Source organism: Cetorhinus maximus, chromosome 12 (genome assembly GCF_964194155.1).
Source record: "Cetorhinus maximus chromosome 12, sCetMax3.hap1.1, whole genome shotgun sequence".
In the NCBI taxonomy this organism is placed as follows: domain Eukaryota; kingdom Metazoa; phylum Chordata; class Chondrichthyes; order Lamniformes; family Cetorhinidae; genus Cetorhinus; species Cetorhinus maximus.
In genome coordinates this window covers 110,537,774-110,563,947 of record NC_135890.1, presented here as the reverse complement: position 1 = coordinate 110,563,947, position 26,174 = coordinate 110,537,774, and the positions used below count along the sequence as shown (strand labels likewise).

The 26,174-nt window shown below is 43.0% G+C and overlaps 1 protein-coding gene across 2 annotated transcripts in view; it reads right to left on the bottom strand.

Annotated features, from left to right (window-relative positions):
- gltpa (glycolipid transfer protein a) overlaps window positions 1–25,876 on the bottom strand; it is a 38,524-nt gene extending 12,648 nt beyond the window's left edge. For both annotated transcript variants that reach the window (XM_078554419.1, XM_078554420.1), the window contains exon 1: window positions 25,613–25,876. In XM_078554419.1, the coding sequence (XP_078410545.1) occupies window positions 25,613–25,715 (103 nt within the window). In that variant the 5' untranslated portion in view covers window positions 25,716–25,876. The remainder of the gene's footprint in view (window positions 1–25,612) is intronic.
- Between the last annotated feature and the right edge of the window lie 298 nt (window positions 25,877–26,174).

Genomic DNA, 26,174 nt, shown 5'->3' with positions numbered 1-26,174 from the left:
CCTGTCCATATCCATTTGTAAATTTCTTATTTCTTCATTGCAATTTACTTTCCCACCTATTTTGGTGTCATCTGCAAACTTAGCTATAGTACCTTCTATCCCTGAATCCAGGTCATTAATATAGACTATAAATAGTTGGGGCCCAAGGACCAAACCCTGTGGCACCCCACTAGTTACAGCTTGCCATCCAGAAAAAGACCCGTTTTTCCTGACTCTCTGCTTTCTGTTGGTTAGCCAATCCTCTATCCAAGCTAATATATTACCCTTAACTGTGTGTGATCTTATCTTGTTTATTAATCTTTTGTGCAGCACCTTATCAAAGGCTTTCTGGAAGTCCACATATACAGGATCCCCATTATCCACTTTGTCACATCTTCAAAGAACTCTAGCAAATTAGTCAAACACGATTTACTCTTCATAAAACCATGCTGACTCTGATGGATTGCATTTTGACTTTCCAAATGCCCCATTACTACTTCCTTAATAATGGATTCTAACAATTTCCCAACGACAGACGTTAAACTAACTGGTCTATAGTTTACTACTTTCTGCCTCCCCCGCTTTTTGAATAAGGGCGTTATATTAGCATTTTTCCAATCCACTGGGACCTTTCCAGAATCCAGGGAATTTTGGAATATTATGACCAATGCATCCACTATCTCCGCTGCCACTTCCTTTAAGACCCTGGGATGTAGGCCATCAGGTCCTGGGGACTTGTCACCCTTTAATCCCAATAGTTTGCTCAATACTTATTTCTCTAGTGATGGTGATTGTTCTAAGTTCCTCCTTCTCTATACCCTCTGCACTACCTCTTACTATTGGGGTGGTACTAGTGTCCTCCACTGTGAAAACTGGGGCAAAATATTGATTAAGCATCTCTGCTATTTCTGCGTTCCCCGCTATTAACTCCCCAGTCTCATCCTCCAAGGGCCAGCATTCACTTTAGCTACTCTCTTTCCTTTTATATACTTGTAGAAGCTTTTCCTCTCAGTTTTTACATTTTGCGCTAGTTTTCTTTCATAATTTACCTTGACTCTTTTTATTATTTTTTAGTAACCCTTTCTTGATCTTTAAAAGTTTCCCAACCCTCCCAGCCTGCCACTGACTGTTGCAATTTGGTATGCCTTAGTTTTTGCCTTTATGTTATCTTTAACTTCCTTGCTTAGCCATGGATACTTTTTCCCCCTCTTACCATTTTTCTTCCTCTTTGGAATATATTTTACTTGGGAGGAAATGAATATCTCCTTAAATATCTGCCACTGTTCATCAACTGTCCTACCTTGTAGTCTTCCTGCCCAGTCCACTAGGGCTAAATCTGCCTTCATGCCTATGTAGTTACCTTTGTTTAACTCCAGAACACTAGTGTGAGACTCAAGTTTCTCACTCTCAAACTGAACTTGAAATTCTAGCATGCTATGATCACTCTTCCCTAGAGGATCCTTTACTATGAGATCATTAATTAATCCCATCTCATTACACAAAACCAAATTCAGGATAGCCTGCTCCCTGGTTAGTTCCACAACATATTGCTCGAAGAAACGACCTTTAATACTCTATGAACTCTCCCTCGAGGCTACCCTTGCCAATTTGATCAGTCCAGTCTATATGCATATTAAAATCACCCATGATTATTGCCGTGCCTTTCTTACATGCTCCCAGTATTACTACTATGAACTACTGTTTGAGAACCTATAGACTACTCCCACCAGGGACTTCTTTCTCTTGCTACTTCTTATTTCTGCCGAGACGGACTCTATATCTTGCCCTCCAGTGCCTATATCATTCCTCACTATAGCACTGATCTCTTCCTTTACTAACAAAGCTACACCACCTCCTTTTCCTTCCTATCCTTCCGAAACACTGAGTGCCCTTAGATATTCAACTCCCAAACCTGTTCTCCCTGTAACCATGCCTCAGGAATCGCCACCAAATCATATCTATTTATCTCTATTTGCGCTGTTAACTTATTAGTTTTATTCCGAATGCTATGCGCATTCAGCTACAAAGCCTTTAAGTTTGCCCTATTGTCAATTTTCCCTACTCTTATATGGTTCTTTAGTGCAATATGGCGTTCACACACTCTGTCACTTCCTTTCACTTTTTGGTAACAATCAGCCTCGTCACTAACCTGCACTCTTACCCTCTCCTTAAACTTTGATTTTTTATATTTCCATTCAACTGAACCCTCCTCCCACTATTTAGTTTAAAGTCCTATCTACAACCCTAGTTATGCGATTCGCCAGGACACTGGTCCCAGCATGATTCAAGTGTAGCCCGTCCGAACAGAATAGCTCCCTCTTTCCCCAGTACTGGCGCCAATGTCCCATGAATTCGAACCCATTTCTCCTACACCAATCTTTGAGCCATGCATTTATCTCTTTACTCTTATTGACCCTGTGCCAATTAGCTCAGGTAGTAAACCGGAGATTATTACCTTTTTGGTTCTGCTTTTTAATTTAGCCCCTAGCTAAATAGTATTCCCTCAGCAAAACCTCATTCAACTCCTCGTTCTACCTATATCGTTGGTACCTACGTGGACCACGACAAATGGATCTTTCCCCTCCCACTCCAAGTTCCTCTACAGCCCAGACGAGATATCCTTAACCCTGGCACCAGGTAGGCAAAATAGCCTTCAGGACTCTCGATGCTGGCTACAGAGAACAGCATCTATTCCCCTAACTATACTATCCCCAATTACAACTACATTTCTCTTTTCTCCCTGACTAGAATGGCTCCCTGTACCACGGTGTTGTGGTCAGTTTGCTCATCCTCCCTACAGTCCCCGCTCTCATCCACAAAGGGAGCAAGAATCTCAAACTTGTGGGATAAGGACAAGGGCTGAGGCTCCTACAGTGCTACTTCCTGGATCCCTCTACCTGCCTCACTCATAGTCACACCCTCCTGTCCCTGACCACTGGCCGAACTTAAGGTAATCTAAGGGGTGTGACTGTCTCCTGAAACAGTGTCCAGAGAATAAACACACACGAGACTATCAGCAAGGAAGTGAGTAACATGCTCTTGTAAGTCATTATGGTAGATTTATTCTACAAGTACTACATTAGATTGTCAAAAATGTATATTTATCTGATAACTGGATGCAAACGAATAATATTAAACCAATGATGTCAAGGTCAGCTCTACAATAGATAAGCAGAATCACAGTTAATATATACAGTAGAACCTAACCACATTTTCTATTGTACTGATCAGTTTTAATTTAGACTGGAGTATTTTCCTCTTCGACTTGTTTTCCCTCCTCTTGAAAAATGGAAGATGCATGGATAGAATCCATAGATGCTACTAGTTCCCCAGTACATCATCCAAGTGTTCACGTTGTACAAGGCTACTGATTTACATTTATCAATATGTAAAATTCCTGTTTTTCTTATGACTTGATGTTTGAGATTGTATTCCACATTTCTGTTCATTGCTTTGCAGTTTTCGTAAAAAGCAATTAGCTCAAATCATATCGGGAAAACAGAAGGGGCAGAAACACTGATTTTCCGTTACCAAGTCTAGAGATTCTGATGCCAATTATAACTCCTTTATCACCACCAGTTGGGAATAACTCAGCACAGGCCAGGGAAGTCAAACCTGGAGCTTTCCAGGTTTCAATGCCAAGTTGTGAAGGGCAGTTTCTTTGATGAACAGTGCATTTATCATCAGTATTGGTCAGTGCATTTGCCAACAGGGCTATCAAGATCAAAATTCATGACAGTCAAGGACACAAGTGTCTAAGCTAATTTACCTATTTTACTTTCAGGAGAAAAAAATCCAGTAAAATTAAGTTGATAGGTATTAATTTTCAGATCAAAATATGTAATGACCAAGTGGTTGGTTACTAATTGCATCAGCAATAAACAAAAAATAAATAAATATATAAAAATGGAATAAAAACTCTTAGCACATGAATGGAAAGCATCAATAATAGAAACTAATAGTACTCCTGGCCCAGGCTGGCAAGGTTGTGTTTCCAGAACTGAATAATTCATTTTCTGGAGATAGTACAAAAATTGTAATGAATTCTTTCCTTGTTGTTGCAACCTTGTGAACATAATGGGTAGAGCTCTGCATGGAAAACCACCTTGGGACATGAAGATGCTAATCTAATTTTGAAATTGGACACATTAGAAAGCATATTGTACAGAAGCGCAGTCTGAAAGAACAATAGAGCCCCTTGAATGTGCTGACTGATCATAGATGGATAGTGGTAGTGTCACTACAAATGGCTTTAGTACCCCTAATTTTTTTCCACTACCACCTCTATAAACCCCTTTGTGGACAATCACGCCCTCCCTCCCCCACCAACATGACCCCAAGGACCACACTCCTCCTTCACCACTAAGGTTGAGATCATCCAGCTCGTTCCCTTCTCCATCAGGCCAAACATTCATTCAAGTTCTTCTCTAACAAGTCCTTAAATCATTTTTGCTGCAGTCTCTTTCCCATCTCATCCTCATTAGCCTCTCTAACTTTTGAGAACATTTGACATCATCACCCTCTAACCCACTCTTCCATTGTCCATCTCAGTGGAACTTGCTTGGGGCTTCTCATATAAATGCAAATTTGTTCCCTCAGAAGGAGAGTATCTCCATTAAAGGCATCTCTGTCACTAACTAGTTAACTCCGGTCACCTAAGAGTCTATCCTCCAAGGCCCCCACTCCACTATCTAAACACTTCCCTTTGGCATCAAAATCTGCAGACAAGGGATCAGCTTCTACACAAACGCTGATGATATTGAGCTCTACTGCTTCGCTGTTTTCAGACTGCTTGTCAAGCATCCAGTCCTGCATGAATTGCAATTTCCTCCAGATATAGCACTGGGAAGGCTAAAGCCATTGTATTCAACCCCTGCTACAAACCTCATACCCTTACCACTGATTCCACACCTGTTCCTGGTCAGTGTCTCAGGTTGTATATCACCACCAAATTGGTTGGATAGCCTACACTGTCCAGGTCATGCATAAACAAGTTCCAATTCACTGAGATGTCCAAGAGCATAATTCTGCTTGATGCATCATTTTCAGGGATGGAGGAAAAAATGGCTTATGGTAAAAGCAATGGGAAGACACAATGAAGCTGCATGACAGTTAAAAAGTGTTTATGTCCAAATAACTGGTGAGATGAGAACATAAATTCCACGCGGGCTGGCCTATCAGTACTAAATTCTTTTGCACTTTTAAAAAATGAAATCAACAGTCAATATAGGGCAAATACTAGTTGTCAGATTTTCCGACAAGTCATATTATTTCTATATGCCATATGGGCTTTTAGAAATTAACAAAAAACATTTACAGACCATTGGGGTCTTGAGGTTTTATAAGTATTCTCTCATTGGAGTAAACAGAGTCAACATAGAGATAAGAACAAACAGATAGGGCAGGGAGAAGATTGCTACTAAAAAATGCTGGCAGAGTAATGAAAGCTCAGTATTAAAACTGTAGTGCATGCAACAACTTGTATTTATATAGCACCTCTAATATAAAACATTCCAAGGTGCTTCACAGGAATGAACTAAAACAAAATTTGACATCTAGCTACTTTAGGTACTTAGAGCAGGTGACCAAAAACTTCACAAAAAAGAGGTAGGTTTAAAGGAGTGCTTTAAAAAGGAAGAAGGAGGAATAGGGAGGCAGAGATATTTAGGTAGGGAATTCCAGGAATTAAGGACTTAGCAGCTAAAGGCATAGCCGCCTATGATGGGCCACCAATTATACTTGCATAGGAAGCAGTTCAGAAAAGGTTCACTAGGTTGATTCCTGGGATGAAGAGGTTGTCTTATGTGGAAAGGCCAAGCAGGTTGGGCCGACACTCATTTGAGTTCGGAAGAATGAGAGATGGTCTCATTGAAGCATGTAAGATTCTGAGGGGCTTAACAAGGTAGATGCTGAGAGGATGGGGTATCTGGAACTAGGGCCACAGTTTCAAAATAAGGGGTTTTCCATTTGACAAAGATTAGGAGGAATTTCTTTGCTCAGAGGGTCATTAATCTTTGGAATTCTTTTCTCCAGAGAGCTGGGGAGGTTGGGTCATTGACTATATTCAAGGCCAATTTGGACAGATTTCTGATCTGTAAGGGAATCAAAGATAATAAAAAGGCTGGCAGGAAAAGGCCACAAATCAGATCAGCCATGATCTTATTGAGTGGCAGAACAGGCTCAAGGGGCCAAATGGCCTACTCCTATTATGATTTTATGAGCAATTAAAATCAGTGTTGCTCAAGAGGGCAGAATTGGAGGGAAAATGCTTTCCTTTCCTTAAAAGGTACACTGAACTCTAAAGTTGAAGATTTGTAGTACCATAAATAATTTCCTATGAAAAGATAATTTCCTCCAATCTGTACCAAGTTATCTGACATTAGCCAATGTAGTGTTAGGAACGTTACGAGTAGCGTCAATCACCTTAGGCTAGATAGGAAGAAAAAAAGGTCTGGCTTTCCAATCCTGATTACTATCCAAAGATGAGTGCTTGAGTGTGTGGGTGCTCGAGTGTGAGAGCGAGGACAGAATCAGATATGACGTCCCCACAGATGAAAAAGAATGCCAGAACTCTGTCTAACATCACAAATGAGCACTTGGGCAAGGCCATGGAGGACACAACTTTCCTGTGGAACATACCCTTCCCAGATTCATCATCTCAGGAAAAGCAAATGGGTTGAAAAGTCTACTTTGTTTATGAAGCTAACCTGTTGAACTATAGGAATAGTTATTCACTCCACCCCTCTATCCCCTTCATTCTAGAACTGGAAGCTGATACAGATTTGCACCATGATAGACTGGTGCCCCAATATTGCATTCATTCTACACTATAGGATAAATCCAATAGTTCTTAATTTTTTTAAATGGTCTTCAGATGAGCTGCAGAGCCCCAAACTTTAATCTTTTGTTACTTAATGCTATAAACGTAAACTTGTTAAGATTGGAATTCTTGAAAGTAAAAACCTTTTGGTGTAGCTGTAAAACAAAGTACAGATTCACCCGGTATCCTGCCTCAGTTTCCAAGTCACAACCTCCACAATTCAAAAATTGGCTATGGCACAAATACGTTATCCTCCACACTTTCACATCCTCAATGTGCATTGATTCTTGTTTCAACATTGTCTCCTACTCAAACTTATTCTTTCCACAGACCTCAAGGCTGTGAAACTTTACCCTTCCTCATTGCTCCTGTCAGTACCAAAACTAAAAATAAGTGTTGGCCAAGGGCTTCAAAAAAACAACTGATTATATAAAAATGGCACTGAATGCAAGCTGATGACATGCAAAAAGAAATTATACAAAGTGCAGCAGCTCACAAGTTTGTACCTTCAGCTTGTTTTACTAACACAGCTTCATTTGTGTTGGGAGATTAAGCCATAACTGCAAAATCTGAGGTTTACAAAACTGAAGGAGCATGATATATTTTCCAGAGAACAAAGGCACCGCTGAAGAAAATAAAATGTTGATCTTTTACCACTTTGTGTATTACTTATAATAGCATGACATTGTTCTTAAATCTGAAAGAGGGAAAGGGCAGTTTCTCGTTTTATTGAAAACTCTGCCCTTTGGAAGAGGTGGTGGTGGTGTAGTGGCATTGTCACTGGACTAGTGATCCAGAGACCCAGAGTAGTACTCTGGGGACCTAGGGACCTGGGTTTGGAACCCACCATGACAGACGGTGGAATTTGAATTTAATAAAAAAAGTTAGCAATTAAAAGTCTAATGATGACCATGAAACCATTGTCAATTGTCATAAAAACCCATCTGTTCACTAATGTCCTTAGGGAAGGAAACCTGCTGTCCTTACCTGGTCTGACCTACGTGTGACACTAGATCCACAGCGCTCTGAAATGGCCTAGCGAGCCACTCGGTTGTATCAAACCACAAAAAAGTCCAAAAAGAATGTAACCAGACAGACCACCCAGCATTGACCTAGGCACCAGAAACGACAATGCCAAACTCAGCCCTCAGTCCTTACTAACATCTGGGGGCTAGTGACAAAAATCAGGAAAACTGTCTCACAGACTAGTCATGCACCAGACTGACACAGTCAGTCATACTCACGGAGTCCCACCAGCAGGACAGACGGCAGAGGTGGCGGCAGTGGTATACAGTCGGGAGGGAGTTGCCTTGGGAGTCCTCAACATCAACTCCGGACCACATAAAGTCTCATGGCATCAGGTCAAACATGGGCAAGAAAACCTCCTGCTGCTTACTGCTTACCACGTACCACGTACCCGCACCCCCCCGCCCCCCCCAGCTGATGAATCAGTGCTCGTTCATGTTGAACACCACTTGGAGGAAGCACAGAGTGGCAAGGTCGCAGAATGTATTCTGGGTGGGGACTTCAACATCCATCACGAAGAGTGGCTCAGTAGCACCATTACTGACCGAGCTGGCAGAGTCCTAAAGGACAAAGCTGCTAGACTGGGTCTGCAACAGGTAGTGAGGGAACCAACATGAGGGAAAAACATATTTGACCATATCCTCACCAACCTGCCTGCCGCAGATGCATCTATCCATTACAGCATTGGTAGGCACAAGTCCTTGTGGAGACAAAGTCCCAGCTTCACATTGAGGATATCCTCTATCATGTTATGTGGCCCAACCACTGTGCTAAGGGGGATAGATTTCAAACAGATCTAGCAACTTAAAACTGGGCATCCATGAAGCACTGTGGGCCATCAGCAGCAGCAAAACTGTAATCTCATGGCCTGGCATAACACCCACTCTACCACTGCCATCAAGCCAGGGGATCAACTCTGGTTCAAAGAAGTGTGCAGGAGGGCATGCCAAGAACAGCACCAGTCATACTTAAAAATGATGAGGTGTTAACTTGGTGAAACTACAACACAACACTACTTGTGTGCCAAACAGGAAGTGACAGGCAGAGCTATGCAATTCCACAACCAATGGATCAGATCTAAGCTCTGCAGTCTTGCCACATCCAGTCGTTAATGCTGGTGGACAATTAAACAACTCACTGGAGGCGGCGGCTCCACAAATATCCCTATCCTCAATGATGGGGAACCCGGCACATCAGTGCAAAAGAAAAGGCTGAAGCATTTGCAACAATCTTTAGCCAGAAGTGCCAAGTGAATGTTCCATCTCAGCCTCTTCCAAAGGTCCCAGTATCACATATGCCAGTGTTCAGCCAATTCGTTCCACTCCACGTGATAAAGAAAAGGCTAAAGTCACAGGATGCTGCAAAGGCTATGGGCCCTGACAATATTCCGGCAATAGTACTGAAGACTTGTGCTCCAGAACTTGCTGTGCCCCTAGCCAAGCTGTTCCAGTACAGCTACAACACTAGCATCCACCCGACAATGTGAAAGTTTTCCAGGTATGTACTGTACACAAAAAACAGGGCAAATCCAACCCAGCCAATTATCACCCCATCAGTCTACTCTTGATCATCAGTAAAGCGCTGAAAGGGGTCATCAACTGTGATAACAAGCAGCACTTGCTCAGCAATAACCTGCTCACTGATGCTCAGTTTGGGTGCTGCCAGGGCCACTTAGCTCCTCACCTCATTACAGCCTTGGTTCAAGCATGGACAAAAGTTGAACTCCAGAGGTGAGGCGAGTGAGACTGCCCTTGACATCAAGGCTGCATTTGACCGAGTGTGGCATCAGGGAGCTCTAGCAAAACTGGAGTCAATGGGATTCGGGAAAAACTCTCCACTGGAGTCAGACCTAGCACAAAGGAAGATGGTTGTGGTTGCTGGAGGTCAATCAACTCAGTTCCAGGACATCACTCTAGGAGTTCCTCAGGGTAGTGTCCTTGACCCAACCATCTTCAGCTGCTTCATCAATGACCTTTCTTCCATCATAAGGTAAGAAGTGGGGGTGTTTGCTGATCATTGCACAATGTTTAGCACCATTTGCGACTGCTCAGATACTGAAACAGTCCATGTCTAAATGCAGCAAGATCTGGACAATATCCAGGCTTGGGTTGACAAGTGGCAAGTAACATTCGCACCACACAAGTGCCAGGCAATCTCCAACAAGAGAATCTAACCACCCTCCCTTGAAATTCAATGGCATTACCATCACTGAATCCCCCACTACCAACATCCTGGAGGTTACTATTGACCAGAAATTGAACTGGACTAGCTATATAAATACTGTGGTACAAGAGCATGTCAGAGGCCAGGAATCACGTGGCAAGTAGCGCACCTCCCGACTCCCCAAAGCCTGTCCACCATCTACAAGGCATAAGTCACATGTTATCACATCCTAGTCAGGAATGTGATGGAACACTCACCACTTGTCTAGGTGAGTGCAGCTCCAACAACACAAGAAGCTCAACACCATGCAAGACAAAATAGCCCACTTTATTGCCAACCCATCCACAAACATTCACTCCCTCCACACTGACACACAGCAGCAGCATGATGTACCATCTACAAGATGTACTGCAGGAACTCACCAAGGCTCCTTGGACAGCACCTTCCAAACCCACACTGCTACCATCCAGAAGGACAAGGGCAGCAGACATATGGGAACACCACTTGAAGTTTCCCTCCAAGCCACTCACCACCCTGACTTGGAAATATATCGCCATTCCTTCACTGTCGCTGGGTCAAAATCCTGGAACTCCCTCCCTAACAGCACTGTAGGTGTACCTACACCACATGGACTGCAGCAGTTGAAGGCAGCAGCTCACCGCCACCTTCAAGGGCAATTAGGGATGGGCAATAAATGCTGACCTTGCCAGCAATGCCCAGATCCCACGAATGAATAATTTTTAAAAATTCATTACTTTAGATTTTCAAAGATATTTCTCCAATTAGCAGCAGATAATCACTGGGAGAAAAAAAATTACAATTACTTTTCGTAAAAGGAGGAAGAACGTGCAGGACTAAGGGAAGAAGGCAGGGCAGCAGCACAAGGTACATTGCTCCTTGGGAGAGCTGGTGCAGACCCAAAGAGCCAAATGGTCTCCTCCTGTGCAGTAACAATTTTGTGAAGGAAAATAGTTGCTTATTAGAGAATGAGGAATTTCCACTTGATCTTATGGCATATTGGATCATATGTTCAATGCTGCTGCAACAAACCTGGAACTGTACAATTATTCTAAAAACTGGTCCCCTCACCCAACTCTTCCCGCTCTTACTCTTCCTCTGCACTGCCTCTGAACATTTTGTACTCTGGGTACACCGGTACACCCCTAACACTTCATGCTCCCCATCTAGCTAACTGATTGCTTAAATCAGCATGAAAGCCAGTGGGTAGGAGTGTTCCAGTAATAAAAAAGGGAATAAGGGTCTCCATGACAGATGAAAGGAGGAAAAGTATGTGAGGAACAAGGAGGAGGAAGCACTTAATGAAAGAGAAGAGAAATGGGACAGAAAGTGCCAGACACAAGTTACCAAAAAAACACAAAAGCAAATGAAACACACAGAATAACAGAGACAGATTTGGAGACAAAGGGGTATTGTAACATAAAAAATGCACAAAATAGGGACAGCAAAACAGAATAAGAAAACAAATTGCCTCATTTTATATTTGAGAATTACGGAATAGAAGACAGTTAAGCAAATGTATTTTATCCATGAATAGTTAATGGAAATAAAAATGAACCAATTTTGAAAAAACATTTCTCCATTTCTAATTTTCTGCCCTCCAGCCCCATTCTCCCAAAAGTTGTAACTTGCTGGAGTACAGTTTTAGGGCTACCAAAGGTCCAATGTTGAGGGTGAGGGCAAGGGACCTGATGATCTACATCCCTGAGTGTTGAAAGAGGTGGCTATAGAGATAGTGGATGCGTTGGTGTTCATCTTCTAAAATTCTACAGGTTCTGGAGTGGCCCCTGCAGATTGGAAAATTGCAAACGTAACCCCACTATTTAAGAAAGGAGGGTGAGAGAGAAAACAGGGAACTACAGACATGTTAGAGTCTATTATAAAGGAGGTGATAACCAGGACTAGAAAATAATGTTAGGATTGGGCAGAGTCAACTTGGATTTGTGAAAGGGAAATTACGTTTGACAACATTTTTGAAGATGTAAATAGCAGAATAGATAAGGGGGAACCAGTGAATGTGGTGTATTTGGTTTTCAGAAGGTTTTTGATAAGGTCCCACACAGGTTAGTTAAGCAAGATTCGAGCACATAGGATTAGGGGCAATACACTAGCATGGTTTGAGCATTGGATAAAAGACAAAAAAATAGAGACAGTAAGAATAAGCAGGTCATTCTCAGGTTGGCAGGCTGTGACTAGTGGGATACCACAAGGATCAGTGCTTAGGCCCCAGCTATTCCTGTCTTTGTCAAATAATTTGGATGTGGGGACCAAATGTAATATTTTGAAGTTTGCTGATGACAAAACTAGCTGGGAATCTGAGTTGTGAGGAAGATGCAAAGAGGCTTCAAGGGGATTTAGACAGGCTGAGTGAGCAAGAACATGGCAAATGGAATATAATATGGAAAATATGAAGTTATCCACTTTGGTAGGTAAAATGCAGAGTATTTCTTAAATGGTGAGACATCCAAAGGGCCTGGGTGTCCTTGTTTATAAGTCACTGAAAGCTAACATGCAGGTGCAGCAAGCAATTAAGAAGGCAAATGGTACGTTGGCCTTTGTTGCAAGGGGATTTGAGTGCAGGAATAAAGAAGTCTTGCTGCAACTGTATAGAGCCTTGGTGAGTCCACACCTAGAGTAGTGCGTGTAGTTTTGGTCTCCTTACACAAGGAAGGATATATTTACCAGAGGGTGTGCAACAAGGGTTCATCAGACTGATCCCTGGGATGGCAGGACTGTCTTAAGAAGAGAGATTCAGGAGACTGGGCCTGGAGCCTATATTCTCTAGAGTTTAGAATGAGTGGTGATCTCATTGAAGCATACAAAATTCTTACAGGGTTTGTCAAGGTAGATACAGGAAAGGGGTTTCCCCAGTTTGGGGGTGGGGGCTAGAACCAGGGGACAGAGTCTTAGAATAAGGGGTAGACCATTTAGGGCTGAGGTGAGGAGGAATTTCTTCAGAGGGTGGCAAATCTTTGAAAATCTCTACCCCAGAAGGCTGTGGAGGCTCAGTCACTGAGCGTATTCAAGGCAGGCTGACAGATTTCTAGGTATTAAAGATATCAAGGGATATGGGGATAGTACAAAAAAAAAGGCATAGAGGGCGAAGGTCAGCCATGATTTAGTTGAATTGCAGAGCAAGCCCACGGGGCCAAATGGCCTACGCCTGCTCCCATTGCCCATGTTCCAAAGCCTAGGCTATAATGGAACTCTGCATAAAACACACAGAGGTAAAACATTCCGATCAAATGACAAGATGAACTATTTTGCTTTCAACTTACCCATAGATTTTCCAGTGTATCAGAATGAATGCTCAGATCAGCAAAAAAAGTTCTGGATACAAAAATCAAAATAGAATTCTTCCTGGATGGCCCAGTGGACAAATTTAGCACAAAGGTCCCAGATTCAACCCGGATGTGTGAATTTTAGTTGAAGTAATGATGAAAGCATTTAGAATTTCCCTAGGTAGTGGCATTACAAACTGGACATATTGTTTGGGCTTACGCATAAATAATTACCTATTTAGTAGAGTTAAGAACACAAGAAATCAGAGCAGGAGCAGACCACACAGTCCATCGAGCCTGTGTCCATTCAATACGATCATGACTGATCTTGGGCTTCAACTCTCCTTTCCCGCCCACTCCTCATATCCCTTAATTTCCTGGGCTCTCTATCTATTTATCCTAGCCTTAAATATATTTAACAATGGAGCATCCACAGCCCCTGGGATAGAAAATTCCAAAGATTCACAACCCTTTGAGTGAAGTAATTTCTCCACATCTCAGTCCTGGTTGCTGGTGGGACTATACCCCAGCATAAATCAGCACCTTTAGCAGAGGGGAGCCAAAGAGGGAAAATACTCCCAGCTTACTTCCAGATTCTCATGCTATTGTTCTACTAGCAATTTGGTATAGTTTACATCATAAAGCTGACTGTTGTGGCACCTGGAGATGTTGAGAAGCAATAAGATGCTTTATCCACGCAAGTCTTTTCCTTTGCAGGCCTTCTAGAATAGAAACCATGGCTTAATTTTCACATCATCCCAGGAGCATAGAGCTTGACTATACATCTCCATCACCACCCAAACTATCTCAGCACAGACTGCAAAATTCATAATTTGTAATTTCTGTGATTAGTGTGGCTCAATGGTAGTGCAATTGCAATTAAACCATTGGGGCTTTTTCTTTTAAAATGAAAGAAAAACCTACTTCTCACTTTGGTCAATTCTCTTAAAATGTCATTTCAATTCCAGTGGGCAGAATGTGACTTAGGATCAACTGATGTTAAAACTCCATGGAAAAATCCACCCCCTTCTCTCCATCCAGAAATGGCCTGGTTATGGAGAACAAAAGAAAAAGTCCTGAAGATTCAAGTTTAAAAACAAAAAGCACATACAATCCAAACCAGAACAGTTAATAATGTAGCCTTTATTTAAACCAACAAAAGGCTGATTCTCCCTTTAAAGTACAGTGCTGCCGCTGACCAATAAAATACAATAGCACATTGTGTGAATAGAGGTCTCGTGTTACTAGAAAGTCAAGAGAGTGTAACCCCAGCTCTTGAGTGAGATGGAAAGGTCTGCCTGATTGTTCTTTATAGGTTCACTAGTCTCAGCACTGGAAGATACTGCAGGTGATAATTAATTGATTGAAATGGAAAGCTTTATACTGCACACTGGAAAGGAAACCATCAATGAAGCTGTAACAAAATAACCAGAAACTTCCTGTGCTAGAATGCAGGTTGAGTCAACATTTTTTAGTGAATTTTTGTGTTTATACATTTTGCACATGCAGGAGTGTAGAGGAGAACAACTAAGTGACCAAAGTAAGAGACAAATGTGCGGAGGCAAGCTTGTACTATAACACTCTAATGATGTTAGCTACGACCATCAATGTGTCACTATCCATCAAGTGTACACCACATTAAAAAGTCACGTCTACTCAGAGGTATTTTCTGTAATAATGTTAATTTTTTTCTGGTTGTTTCCTCTCCTCCCCTGATGGCAACGGCTTATGCTGGTTTATGATTCCATGAGTTCCCTCTAATACGTTATCCAATTCTTCATTTGAGCTCCTCTGTTACCTTGCTCAAGAGGCCTTTCATTATATGCAAGCTCAGCCAGCTGTTAAATAAACTGCCGAGGGTAAAGTCCAATCCTGGCCTCACCCAATGTTCATTTACGCACACTTCCGATAAGGGTTGCGGTGTAACAATCAGAGAAGGGGACAGTCCTCCCACAGCCTCCCAGACCAAGAGCAATGAGGTCAATTGCAACAATGCCACCAGGATATAGACCAGTGATCAGAAGCACCCTGCTCCATATGGCTCAGCTTACTCTGAGTCACAAGGGATACAACAGGCAGCGTTGAAGTACAAATTAAAATAATAAAAGGTGTCAGTGAGGAACAACTGTTCAGGGTAATTTAGTAAGATACATATCCCTTCAAATTTTGTATCCTGCACTAATCTACTAAATGCTTATCTAGTATCTGGCATTTTGCCAATGGAAAGATTTTATCCCTGGCCATTCAATAAGCTCTAAATGTTCCTACCATATTGCCGTAAATACAAAACAGGCTTCCATGGTAACAAATAATATAAATCAATGAACTGACACTATTGTAGCACCTGTTATATGATTCAGATAACCCCTCTGGTCTAATTTTCCTCAAGTCAATTCAAGTTTGTACAATGTCTCAGTGGGTAAGAAATGGGATATTTACTGAATTATATAAAATCAGGAAGGATTTTCCCCCCCGGGTGCTGAGTCACTCAATGTCCTCAACAGCAGTCCCGGGATAATTACTCCAAATAGATTCAGGGCTCTGAACTAGAAAACAAACTGCAAACAGCCAGGAATTTCAGTCATTACCAGTTTGGCTCTCTTCCTTAATTCTGAAGCGAGTGCAAAACATGAACTGTCCAATTGATAGACAGCCACATAGAAAATAGCCATTTAAATGGGAACCAGTTAGCACCCAAAGCCTATGAAACTGCTGCAGGTAAAGGAGCAAATCAGAACAGGAGATGGCTGGGCTGGAACTAGGGTTCTTTTCTGAAAAGGCAGACACCAATACAACTCATCATCCACCAGCCTGGAAACGTCAGTGCCAAAGAACTTTTTTTTAAGTCAAGGTGAAGGACCAAAGTGCACAGTGCAGGTCATCAACAAGATTCAAAAGGAGTGAAAGATAAAGAAAAACTCACATTTATATAATGCCATCCGAAAGCACTTTACAACCAATTAGATATTTATGAAGTGTAGTCACTGTCGTACTGTAGGAAACAGATTAGTTAATCTGTGCAGAACAATGTGATAATGACCAGATAATCAGTTTTTGTGATGTTGATTCAGAGATAAATAAATATTGGTCAGGGCACCAGGGAGAACTCCCACACTTTTCCTCGTTCACTCAAGAAACCAGAGGTGCCCTAGTTAACATCTTATCCAAAAGTCAGCTTCTCCAACATTACAGCATTTCCTGGAGTGTCAGCTAGATTTTAACACTTGGTCTCTGAAGCAGAATTTGAATCTACAACTCTTTGACTCAGAGGCAAAATGCTACCAACTAATTCACAGCCAAGAGGAGATAAATTGGAAAGTCGCAAAAGGCAATAGTAAGCTTGAGACTTAAAAACCCACATGATTGTGAAAAGAACTACTTTAGTGCAAGCCATAGCAAATGGCAATGATGGGAGGCAACATTCCTAACAACAGTTATGGATGTACCTGCGCCAGATGGATTGCAGCTGTTCAAAGTGGCTCACCACCACTTTCTCAAGCACAATTAGGAATGGGCAACAAATCAGTCCTTGCCTGTGAAAGAAAAAAAAGTAATACCCTAACTGACACCTAGACATATAGGATCTTGGAAGCACAAGTCCAGATGTAGGATAAAAGCAAAAAACTGCGAATGCTGGAAATCCAAAACAAAAACAATTTTCCAGATGTAGGATAACAGATTCCTATAAATAAGCACAATTAAAATAAAATCAGTGAGCTCACAGTACAAATTTTACAGAACATAACTTCACCAGTTCAGTGTATGTTAAGTTGACATCATGCCCTGACATTAGTATTACAGAAACTATTTTAATTTTGTCATGATAGTTCTAATTGTCTACTTATTTCTCTCATGGAGACACCAATTATCAGTTTCGCATATGATGCATAATCCAGCAATTAAAATTGCTTTTCACTGAAGTAGATAGATCTGGAGGTTCTACTAAATGCTCAGTAGGCAAGTGCACTGAATGGGTATGGCAAATTTGCTTCAATTGTCCAGCTTAGAAAAACGAGAAGAAGAAAAGCAGCCATGGATCTTGCATCTGATCACTACTAGCCAGTAACGCTTGCTATAAAGTGCATGCACGTGGGCATCAGGTTAAAAAAAAGGTGGAGGCCTGCATGTGATACAGCCCACAATCGATAGCCACATGTTGCAAAAAAAGGTCATGTGGACAAAGAACTGAAGGATAGCTGGCCTTTGTGAAATTGTAAATGTTGGTGCTTTTGGTGAAATCACAAGGTGACAAGGGAACAGAAAGAGCTGGGACAGCCTTGTGAAAAGTCAACAGACAATTCTTTTTTTTTAATTCCTTCATCAATTCCCCCTCTCCTTTCCCACGGAAACAAGTAACTTATTGGCTCTTCACCCAAATAAGATTTTTAAAATGGGTATAACCTAAACAGCAAGCAAACTGCAGGCCAGTCAGTCGTGGACAATGTAACATCAGAGTCCAGTCTGGTCCTTATCTAATGGGCGCTTCCCATCAGGGAGTTACTTGAAAACAATCAAAAACAGGAACTCTGCATAAAGGTGTAGCTCATCCTGGCAGAGAAGAGGACAAATCCAGGATAAACCCAGAACTGAATTGGAGACCATCCTCGTCTCAATGGCACTTCTTTACCAGCTGGCTCACCTTTCTTATTTATATTTTTGGATAAACAAGATATGCCCCCTGCTAAAATCTAAATCTCAGCCTGTACAAATGTGGAAAATTCTATGCTGTAAAATGGTGCCTGTTGAATAGAAACCACTCCTGAGCCAGGTTTAAACATAGACAGCAATACAGAGGTGGACCAATGTAAACGCAAGGCTCACTGGAACACACACCTATTTCTGCCAAATGGATAAAAAAAAACTTCTCTTTTTCTGCAGCCTGGTACATCCTCCACTTGCTTAACAGGGGAGGTACAAACCAAAACTGTAACGCAGATGATTAAAGATTGGAAATGGCTGCCCTTTGGCTCAGCAACCCCTTTGCAAGTAAGATAATCAGTGGAATATTTCACAAACCCACTGCCTCTCTCATAATTGCTGTCTGCAAGCTGTAAAGTTTCACCATTAAGTGAAATTTGGCTGTCTCTAATGACATCAGAGTAAAGGGAGAACTCTTCTGATGTAGAGTTGAGGCAAGTGGGGGTCAGCATAGTAACTTTGCTCTGCATCAAACTGTGCTACTATATCTAATTGGGTTGCTTGATGTGGATACCAGGTTACTGAAATGGAAAGTGCTTCATTCTCTAGTGTTAATGTGCTTTACACTGATCAGAAAAAAAAGAACAACATTGTATAGTTCAACAAGATAAAAGTTCTGCACCAGTGTTTCGTAAAGTGTCTGCTGCTACATTATTGCCAGTTATCCGAGGAGAATACAGCTTGGGCTGCTTTTTTCCTGGATTCACCAAATGCAAGAAATTTTCCTGCATTTTATCTAAATAGAATCCCAATTACTGAAGAGTATTATAATTGGCAGGTATGGCAAGATGCAACCTCTGCATTAGTTGGTTTGGGCAGTATAAACTCAAATTAATGAGATTTAGTGGTGGACAAACCCTGTCATAATCATCTAGTTTCATAGTACATATTAATATTTTAGAGGTAAATTTTTGTTTTGGAAAGATTAAATTTGTACAGGTAAGGTAATTAAAATGCTGGACTTTAGAAATTGCCAGGACACAAGTCATGTGTATTTATAAAGTCAGAGTTAGGAGGATGAAAGCAATGAAATAGCAGGTGGCCTTCATTTAGCTGGAGAACTGCAGACAGTAAGTCTAGGAGAACTATCCTGACTTCTTTAGAAATTTAAATTATTCATGCAGATTTCAGGGTGAAGTAATTTGGTTTTGAAGCCAAAAGGTTAATTATTGTAAATATCTAATCAAACATCTCGACTAACTTCTGCTGCCATGAAGATGAATGATTCAAGAAGGAGCCTTGGTTGGAATTCTGGGAAGTTGTCTGTGGGATTTTTCCAGGACATCTTTGAGGTTGGAGCTGAAAGCACTCAAATTGGTGGGTCTGAGCCCCAAGTTCAGCAGGCAGAGAAACGGAGACTCTGCTAAGAGCTGAAAAGCAGCTGTAGGCCTGAAGCAAAAGGGCTATTAGATGTCAAGGGTATTTCTGAAGTGGAGCACTAAGCCAGAGTGCAGTGCAGTCCATGTTTCAGCTGGAGTGTCCACAACTGTGAGGTGTTTAAGGAGTGGCACAGGGTCATTTAGCAGGAGGCTAGTGGAAGAACCCCAAGAGTGCTCATACCTCAGAGGATAGCAGGACCATCAAGAATTCCTGAGAGCCGTGGCACTTTGGTTTGGTCCCCAGGAAGTGAAGGGACCTTCAAGAGCCTGATAAATAGCCAAAGACACTCTGGGGAAGTCATAAGGGAAAAGGGAAGGTTCAGTTGAGAATTCTAGGCTAAAATCTGAGATGTTGTTCTATTATGCTTTCCAATGCAAAGTACAAGTGTTCCTTAAGACTGTGCTTATTTAGTGGTGTTTGCCTTACTTGTTTTTTGTTTAGTAAAATTAACTTGTTTGAAACCCGTGGAATCTTATTGCATAATCTCTTTCAGTTAATAACTGGGTGTTCAAGTTTCTCTTTAAACACTAAAGGTCTCTAACAACCCACACTGAAATACACCAGTATTTCAGGCTTGCCCCCAATTTGAGAATAGACTAAGATTTCCCCAATGCTGCCATTAAATGACTAACCATTATGGTAAATTAGATGGATTGTCATGCTATCTGTGCTCTGTTCCCTGAGTCCTCCTTCATTCTGCTTCAAGCTAACACATCATTCTCTTCCGATCCTCCTGCTCGAGTTAAGCTCACGTCTGCTCTGCAAAGCTGGTTGTGGACACTTGTTTCTAATTCTAACATTTAATTATTTACATATTACTTGAAAAGGAACAATTGTAGGATTATGGTGAAAAGTCGAGGGGAGTCAGATTAACTGAATAGCTCAAAGAGCCAGCACAGGCCCAATGGGATGAATGGTCTTCTTCTGTGTAAGTTTCTATTGCAAAAGAACAGGCCAAATCAGCACCTGTGTTTTTCTGCACATGATCTGCTTGCCTGTGTACTCAAACATTATGCATTTTGTTAAAGTTGTTTAGGTATTTTATTCTCTCCCTCCCTGCCAAATCTAGATTAATGCTGACAATACAGTTAGAACTGGCTTCAAATTCTGACCTTAAATCTATGTTGATTTTGTTCAGGACAGTGGAAGCCACATTGCAACCTGCCTCAACTGCCCTGGGCTGGGAGATGAAGAGATAGAGTTCCAGTCCCAATCATTATTCAGTGATCCACTGGGTGGAAACATGCATGCATTAGTACCGGATCAGACAACCTATGATGCCACTTATATCGCACATGAAGAATGAGTTAGGTATTGGGTGGTGACCTGTGGAACTGCATACCAGCATTAGTCACATATTCCACAGGACGCAACATAAATTAAGTTGGGGGGAGTGGTAGGGTGGGCGGAGAGGAGAGGGAGAAGAATGTTAATGGGCTACTGCCAAAGGTGAAACACTTGAGGATGTAGGGATAGATCTGATGGCCCCTGCCAGTCCGTAATGCCACCAGAGCGAAAGTTGCAAATGTACATATGCAATTAATTATATGTATGTTTCTGCCATTGCCAAATTTGCCCTGTAGTCTAACTAGAGCAGGTCCAGCACAAAGGGAACTGTTACAGCTTGAGGAGGAGCATAAAAACCAAAACATTGTGTACGATGGCAGAAATCTCAAGTGTGGGAAGCACCAGCAGCCTCAGCAATACTGAAACGATAAGTTCCTGTATCTATACTCATTTTGAAAGTAGGATCACTGTTGAATCAGAACCAAGTCCCAGGAAAGCTCAAATTGCAGCCATCCTCATTTTTCCCATCCTGAAGGCACCATTGTTACAGTTTATAATTGCTGGCTATCCTCTGCAACTTGCTGTTTTGACTCCCGAAGTTGAGCACTGATAGGCTAGTCATTAACTGGGGCATTTCATTCTAACCTAATTCTTCCCTCATTAGAAAATACACACACAGACATGTTTTCCAGTAGGAGTCACTTCATAGTAAAACAGGTGTGGCAGCTGTTACATGTCACTTGCAGTAGCTCTACCGGCTTCTGGTTCGCACAGCTCCATTTTCAACTTGGATAATTCGCAACTAAGCCAAAAAGAGTTCATTTTTAAAAACTCACTTCTCATTCTTGCTGACTGGACTTATTGCAAACATCAGAAAACAGGTTGTATATCCAACACGGGAGACTTGGGAAATCTGTATTGTCATAGTGCTGCAACTCACCTTGAATAATTCATAAAAGATAATAGATGAGAGCTTGAGGCTTGTCAAGCAGTAATTCAAATCAAACAATTCTGATGGAAGCATAAGCCAAAGAAGTTGAGCTCAAGTGGTTTACAAATCAGCAGAGCTATGGATTGAGTTACTGTCTGAAAGTCACTGCCAGTTATTTTTTATTCTTTACATTGAGAACACAATAGGTTAGAATCTCCTCTCCCATCCGCCAGTTTTCTCTCCTAAAATCATTCACTTTTGCTGCGGTGCATTTCTACAGATGTGCCAGTCTCAGTATTTTATCCCAGTGGGCAGATTCACCCATGAGTTTAGGCTGCAAACACCTGCAGACTACTTAACATGGAAGGCATTACAGCTGAGCCCGAACCAGTTCGCCAGGCATGCACATTTTCCTACCAGGGCTTCTGCTTGTCCACAGAAGCTAGAGCCACTGATTTTCCCTTCTCAGATATTCACCGTAGTGTTCCAATGCGGCATAGTTCAAAAAGTCATGCATGGACCATCTGTCCTGTACTCCTAGTGGCACACGACACCATTGCCTTTACCCATTAAGCCAGAGTACCCTTTTGCTGCAGATCGGAGCATTGCCTCCATGAAGTAAATTCTACAGACTAAAAGTAAAACCTGGGAACCTCTTGATGGGTTCTGCATGGCCCAATTTACCTTTATCAATTGGTTGAAGAATACGCTTAACTAGAAACCCCTGCAAATTGATCATTAATGGTTGCAAGGTGAAAAGAGAGAACAAACATGAGATGGTGCAACAGGAAGAATGCTACTTATTTGAAAGCATTTATTTTTGTTCATTCATGGGATGTGGGCTTCACTGGCTGGACCAGCATTCATTGCCCATCCCTAACTGCCCTTGAGAAGGTGGTGGTGAGCTGCCTTTTTGAACCACTGCAGTCCATGTGGTGTAGGTACACCCACAGTGCTATTAAGAAGGGAGTTCTAGGATTTTGACTCAGTGACAGTGAAGGAACGGCGTGACACAAAGTACTTAGTGAATCATAAAACATCAGGCAGAATTTACTGCTTTTTTTTTAGATTCATAATACTTAATAAGCAACAGTTAACGTTCCAGTAAAACAAGAGTAATCTGGGCTGTGGACTGTAGGTTTAACAGTGGTCACACCAGCCTCCTCCATTGTCCAACTCAGTGGGATGGCCGTTGTTGGGTTTGACTCTTACCTATTTGATCATAGATAGAATATCTCCAGCAATGACTTAGACTCAAAAGTCAATACCACACAGGAGACCATTAAGCTTATCAAGTCCATGCCCCGACACTGTTCTTTCCTGACTGCCCCAATGATCTATCCTTGGCTCCTGTCTCTACTGCCCCTGTCCTAACAGGAAGTCCTGCTCATTCATCACCCTTCTCCTCACTCACTCTGGGTCGTCGTCTCCCAGCATCTCAAAATTAAATTTATCCTCCTTTGCTTAAATCTCTTCAATGTCCCACCCCCCCACCCTGATCTCTGTAACCTCTTGCAGCCCTAAGAATCTTCTTCTTGCCAAACACTAATCTTGATTCTGGCCTCTTTTGCATCCACGCTCTGTTTACTGGGGATAATGCCATCAGTCAACTAGTTGCCATGCTCTGGAATCATTTCTGTAAAGTCCTTTGTCTCTCCGTCTAATGCCTTTCTTAAAACTAATCTCTGATCAAGTTTTTGGTCATGTTTTCCACCCCACCCCCTCCTTTACCTCTGAGGATTTAAAAAAATTATGTATAGATTATTAAAAGAGCTGGCCCTTTAACTGTTCATTCAGGCTTTGTTACTGCAAAAAATCACCCCCGCACTTCTAAAGTGCCTTGGGACTACAACAAAGGAACTAAACAAATTGTTTTCAGCTTACCAATTGTGTAATTTCTGAGTGACAATAATAAATGCTGAATAGCACACACTCAGCCTAAACAAAATAACTCAGGCAGGAATATCCCATCGACTAGCTTCATTTTTTAAATGGTTCCCCAATTAAATTGGTGCCTCTCAACTTTCAGCTCTCTAGAGTTACGCAATTCTTTTTTTTAAAAAAAGTTAGTTGTCCACTAGGTTATCACAACCAAATCTATTGATCTCTATCAAAAAAAGAGATACATTTTCTCCCTTACAACTAAATCTTGCACATCATACCTCAATGTCCTGCCCTCTTTAAAACCTTTGCTATAGTATTCAAAACAGGTGAATGCGTCCACAGGTTCACCTTGATACAGTACATCGAGACTGCTCCCGACAGTAAGGAAAAACAAAACGAGCTTCCCCTGGTTTCAGATTCATCCATCATCAATTTTTCCTCCCTTCCTGTACTGCAGGCATTCAAGATCTTGTTGGATTACAACTCACATTACTTGTCACCCTCATCCAAGTGGTAGGTGTTCATGGGTGAAACCATGCAGGTTGAGTATTTGCAAGGTATTCAATCACAGGCCAGCTCCTCATCTACACTCACCTGACACCATCTTTCAAACAGGGAGGGGAAAAAGTGCGGCAGATTTTCATCCCCACTATCCCGGGAGGCTGAGGCCAACCTTGGCAAACCACAAATAGGAAGAGGAGCTCTCTGCTTTGGGTATCGCAGTGGAAACCCTGATAGTGCATTTGCAACCTTGGGACAGTTTTGGTGCGTCCAATCTAGGCGAAGTAAAGCGGTGAATAAAAGCCTCTAGTTTCAGAGCTTTCGAAGCAAAGGGAGCAAAAATTGCAGCGTGAGATTCGAAGGGGAAAACCGATTCTTTGTTCAGCTCAAAACTAAAAAAAAACATGTCAACGTAATCAATATGAATCTCAGCTGAAGTCAACACCCAGACACATGCCCAACCTTCCAGCCCAGACTTCAGTATTTTTCATGTGTTACAGCTTCAGATGAGAACCTGACACCCCAATGCCCTTTCCCAACCACCCCCAAACACCTCAATGCCCCTTCCCGCCAACCTCCCCCAAACACCCCAATGCCCCTTCCTGCCAACCCCCCCAATACCCCATCCCACCAACCCCCCCAATACCCCATCCCACCAACCGCCCCCCCCCAAATACCCCATCCCACCAACCCCCCCCCCAAATACCCCATCCCACCAATCCCCCCCCAAATACCCCATCCCACCAACCCCCCGCCCCCAAATACCCCATCCCACCAACCGCCCCCCCCAAATACCCCATCCCACCAACCCCCCCCCAAATACCCCATCCCACCAACCCCCCCCAAATACCCCATCCCAACCCCCCCCAAATACCCCATCCCACCAACCCCCCCCAAATACCCCATCCCACCAACCCCCCCCAAATACCCCATCCCACCAACCCCCCCCAAATACCCCATCCCACCAACCCCCCCCCCAAATACCCCATCCCACCAACCCCCCCCCCAAATACCCCATCCCACCAACCCCCCCCCCCAAATACCCCATCCCACCAACCCCCCCCCCAAATACCCCATCCCACCAACCCCCCCCCCAAATACCCCATCCCACCAACCCCCCCCCCCAAATACCCCATCCCACCAACCCCCCCCCCCAAATACCCCATCCCACCAACCCCCCCCCAAATACCCCATCCCACCAACCCCCCCCAAATACCCCATCCCACCAACCCCCCCCAAATACCCCATCCCACCAACCTCCCCCAAACACCCCAATGCCCCTTCCCGCCAACCTCCCCCAAACACCCCAATGCCCCTTCCCGCCAACCCCCCCAATACCCCAATGCCCCTTCCCGCCAACCTCACCCAAACACCCCAATGCCCCTTCCCGCCAACCTCACCCAAACACCCCAATGCCCCTTCCCGCCAGCCCCGCCTCCCCCTCCTCACTTACCCTCTCTTTAATACTTTGTTAGTTTTCAGGTTTGCCCCTGTCCGAGATGCAGGAGGATCTCCCCTCCTATTTACCTCGGACTCGGGAGTCCCTGCATTTCTCCGGTGGTGACAGCCAAGGCCGATCGACTGCTCCCGGCTCCCTCTCCCTCACTCTCTCTCCCTCACTCCCTCCCTCCCTCACTCACTCACCGAAAAAGGGCGGTAGGTAAGACACGCTGTCCAGGAAAGCCCTGGTGTCGATCTGCTTGTCCGCCGGGAGCTGCTTGAACTGATGCTCCGCCAGCATCGCCATCGCGAACGGCCCCGAAACACAAGCGCTGTCCCAAAAAGGCAACAAGCGGCGACCGAAAAAACCTGCCGAGGCGGTACCGGGAGTGGAGGGTGGGAGGTGGGGGGGTGGGGAGGGGGCGCGCGGAACCAAACAACACGACCCCGTTCGACTGCCGCACACCGAGCCTCAGGAGGGTGACACCCACCCCGTGTCATAGCAACAGGCCAGGTGAAGCTGACCAATCAGGAGCGGGGGTTAGCGAAATACACCAGCCAATCCATGTACAGGAGAGGGAAGCCAATGAGTGATTGCGGTGGAGTTATTAACCAGTAAGCTTCCAGTAAAGTGGTCGGCCCGTTCACACAGCCAACCAATGGGAAGCAGGTTCTCTCAGTTTATAACCAATGGCATTAACGTGCCCAGATTTCAAGTATTTATGAGGTTTACCTGGAGTTTTATTTGAACTAACTTTTATAATAT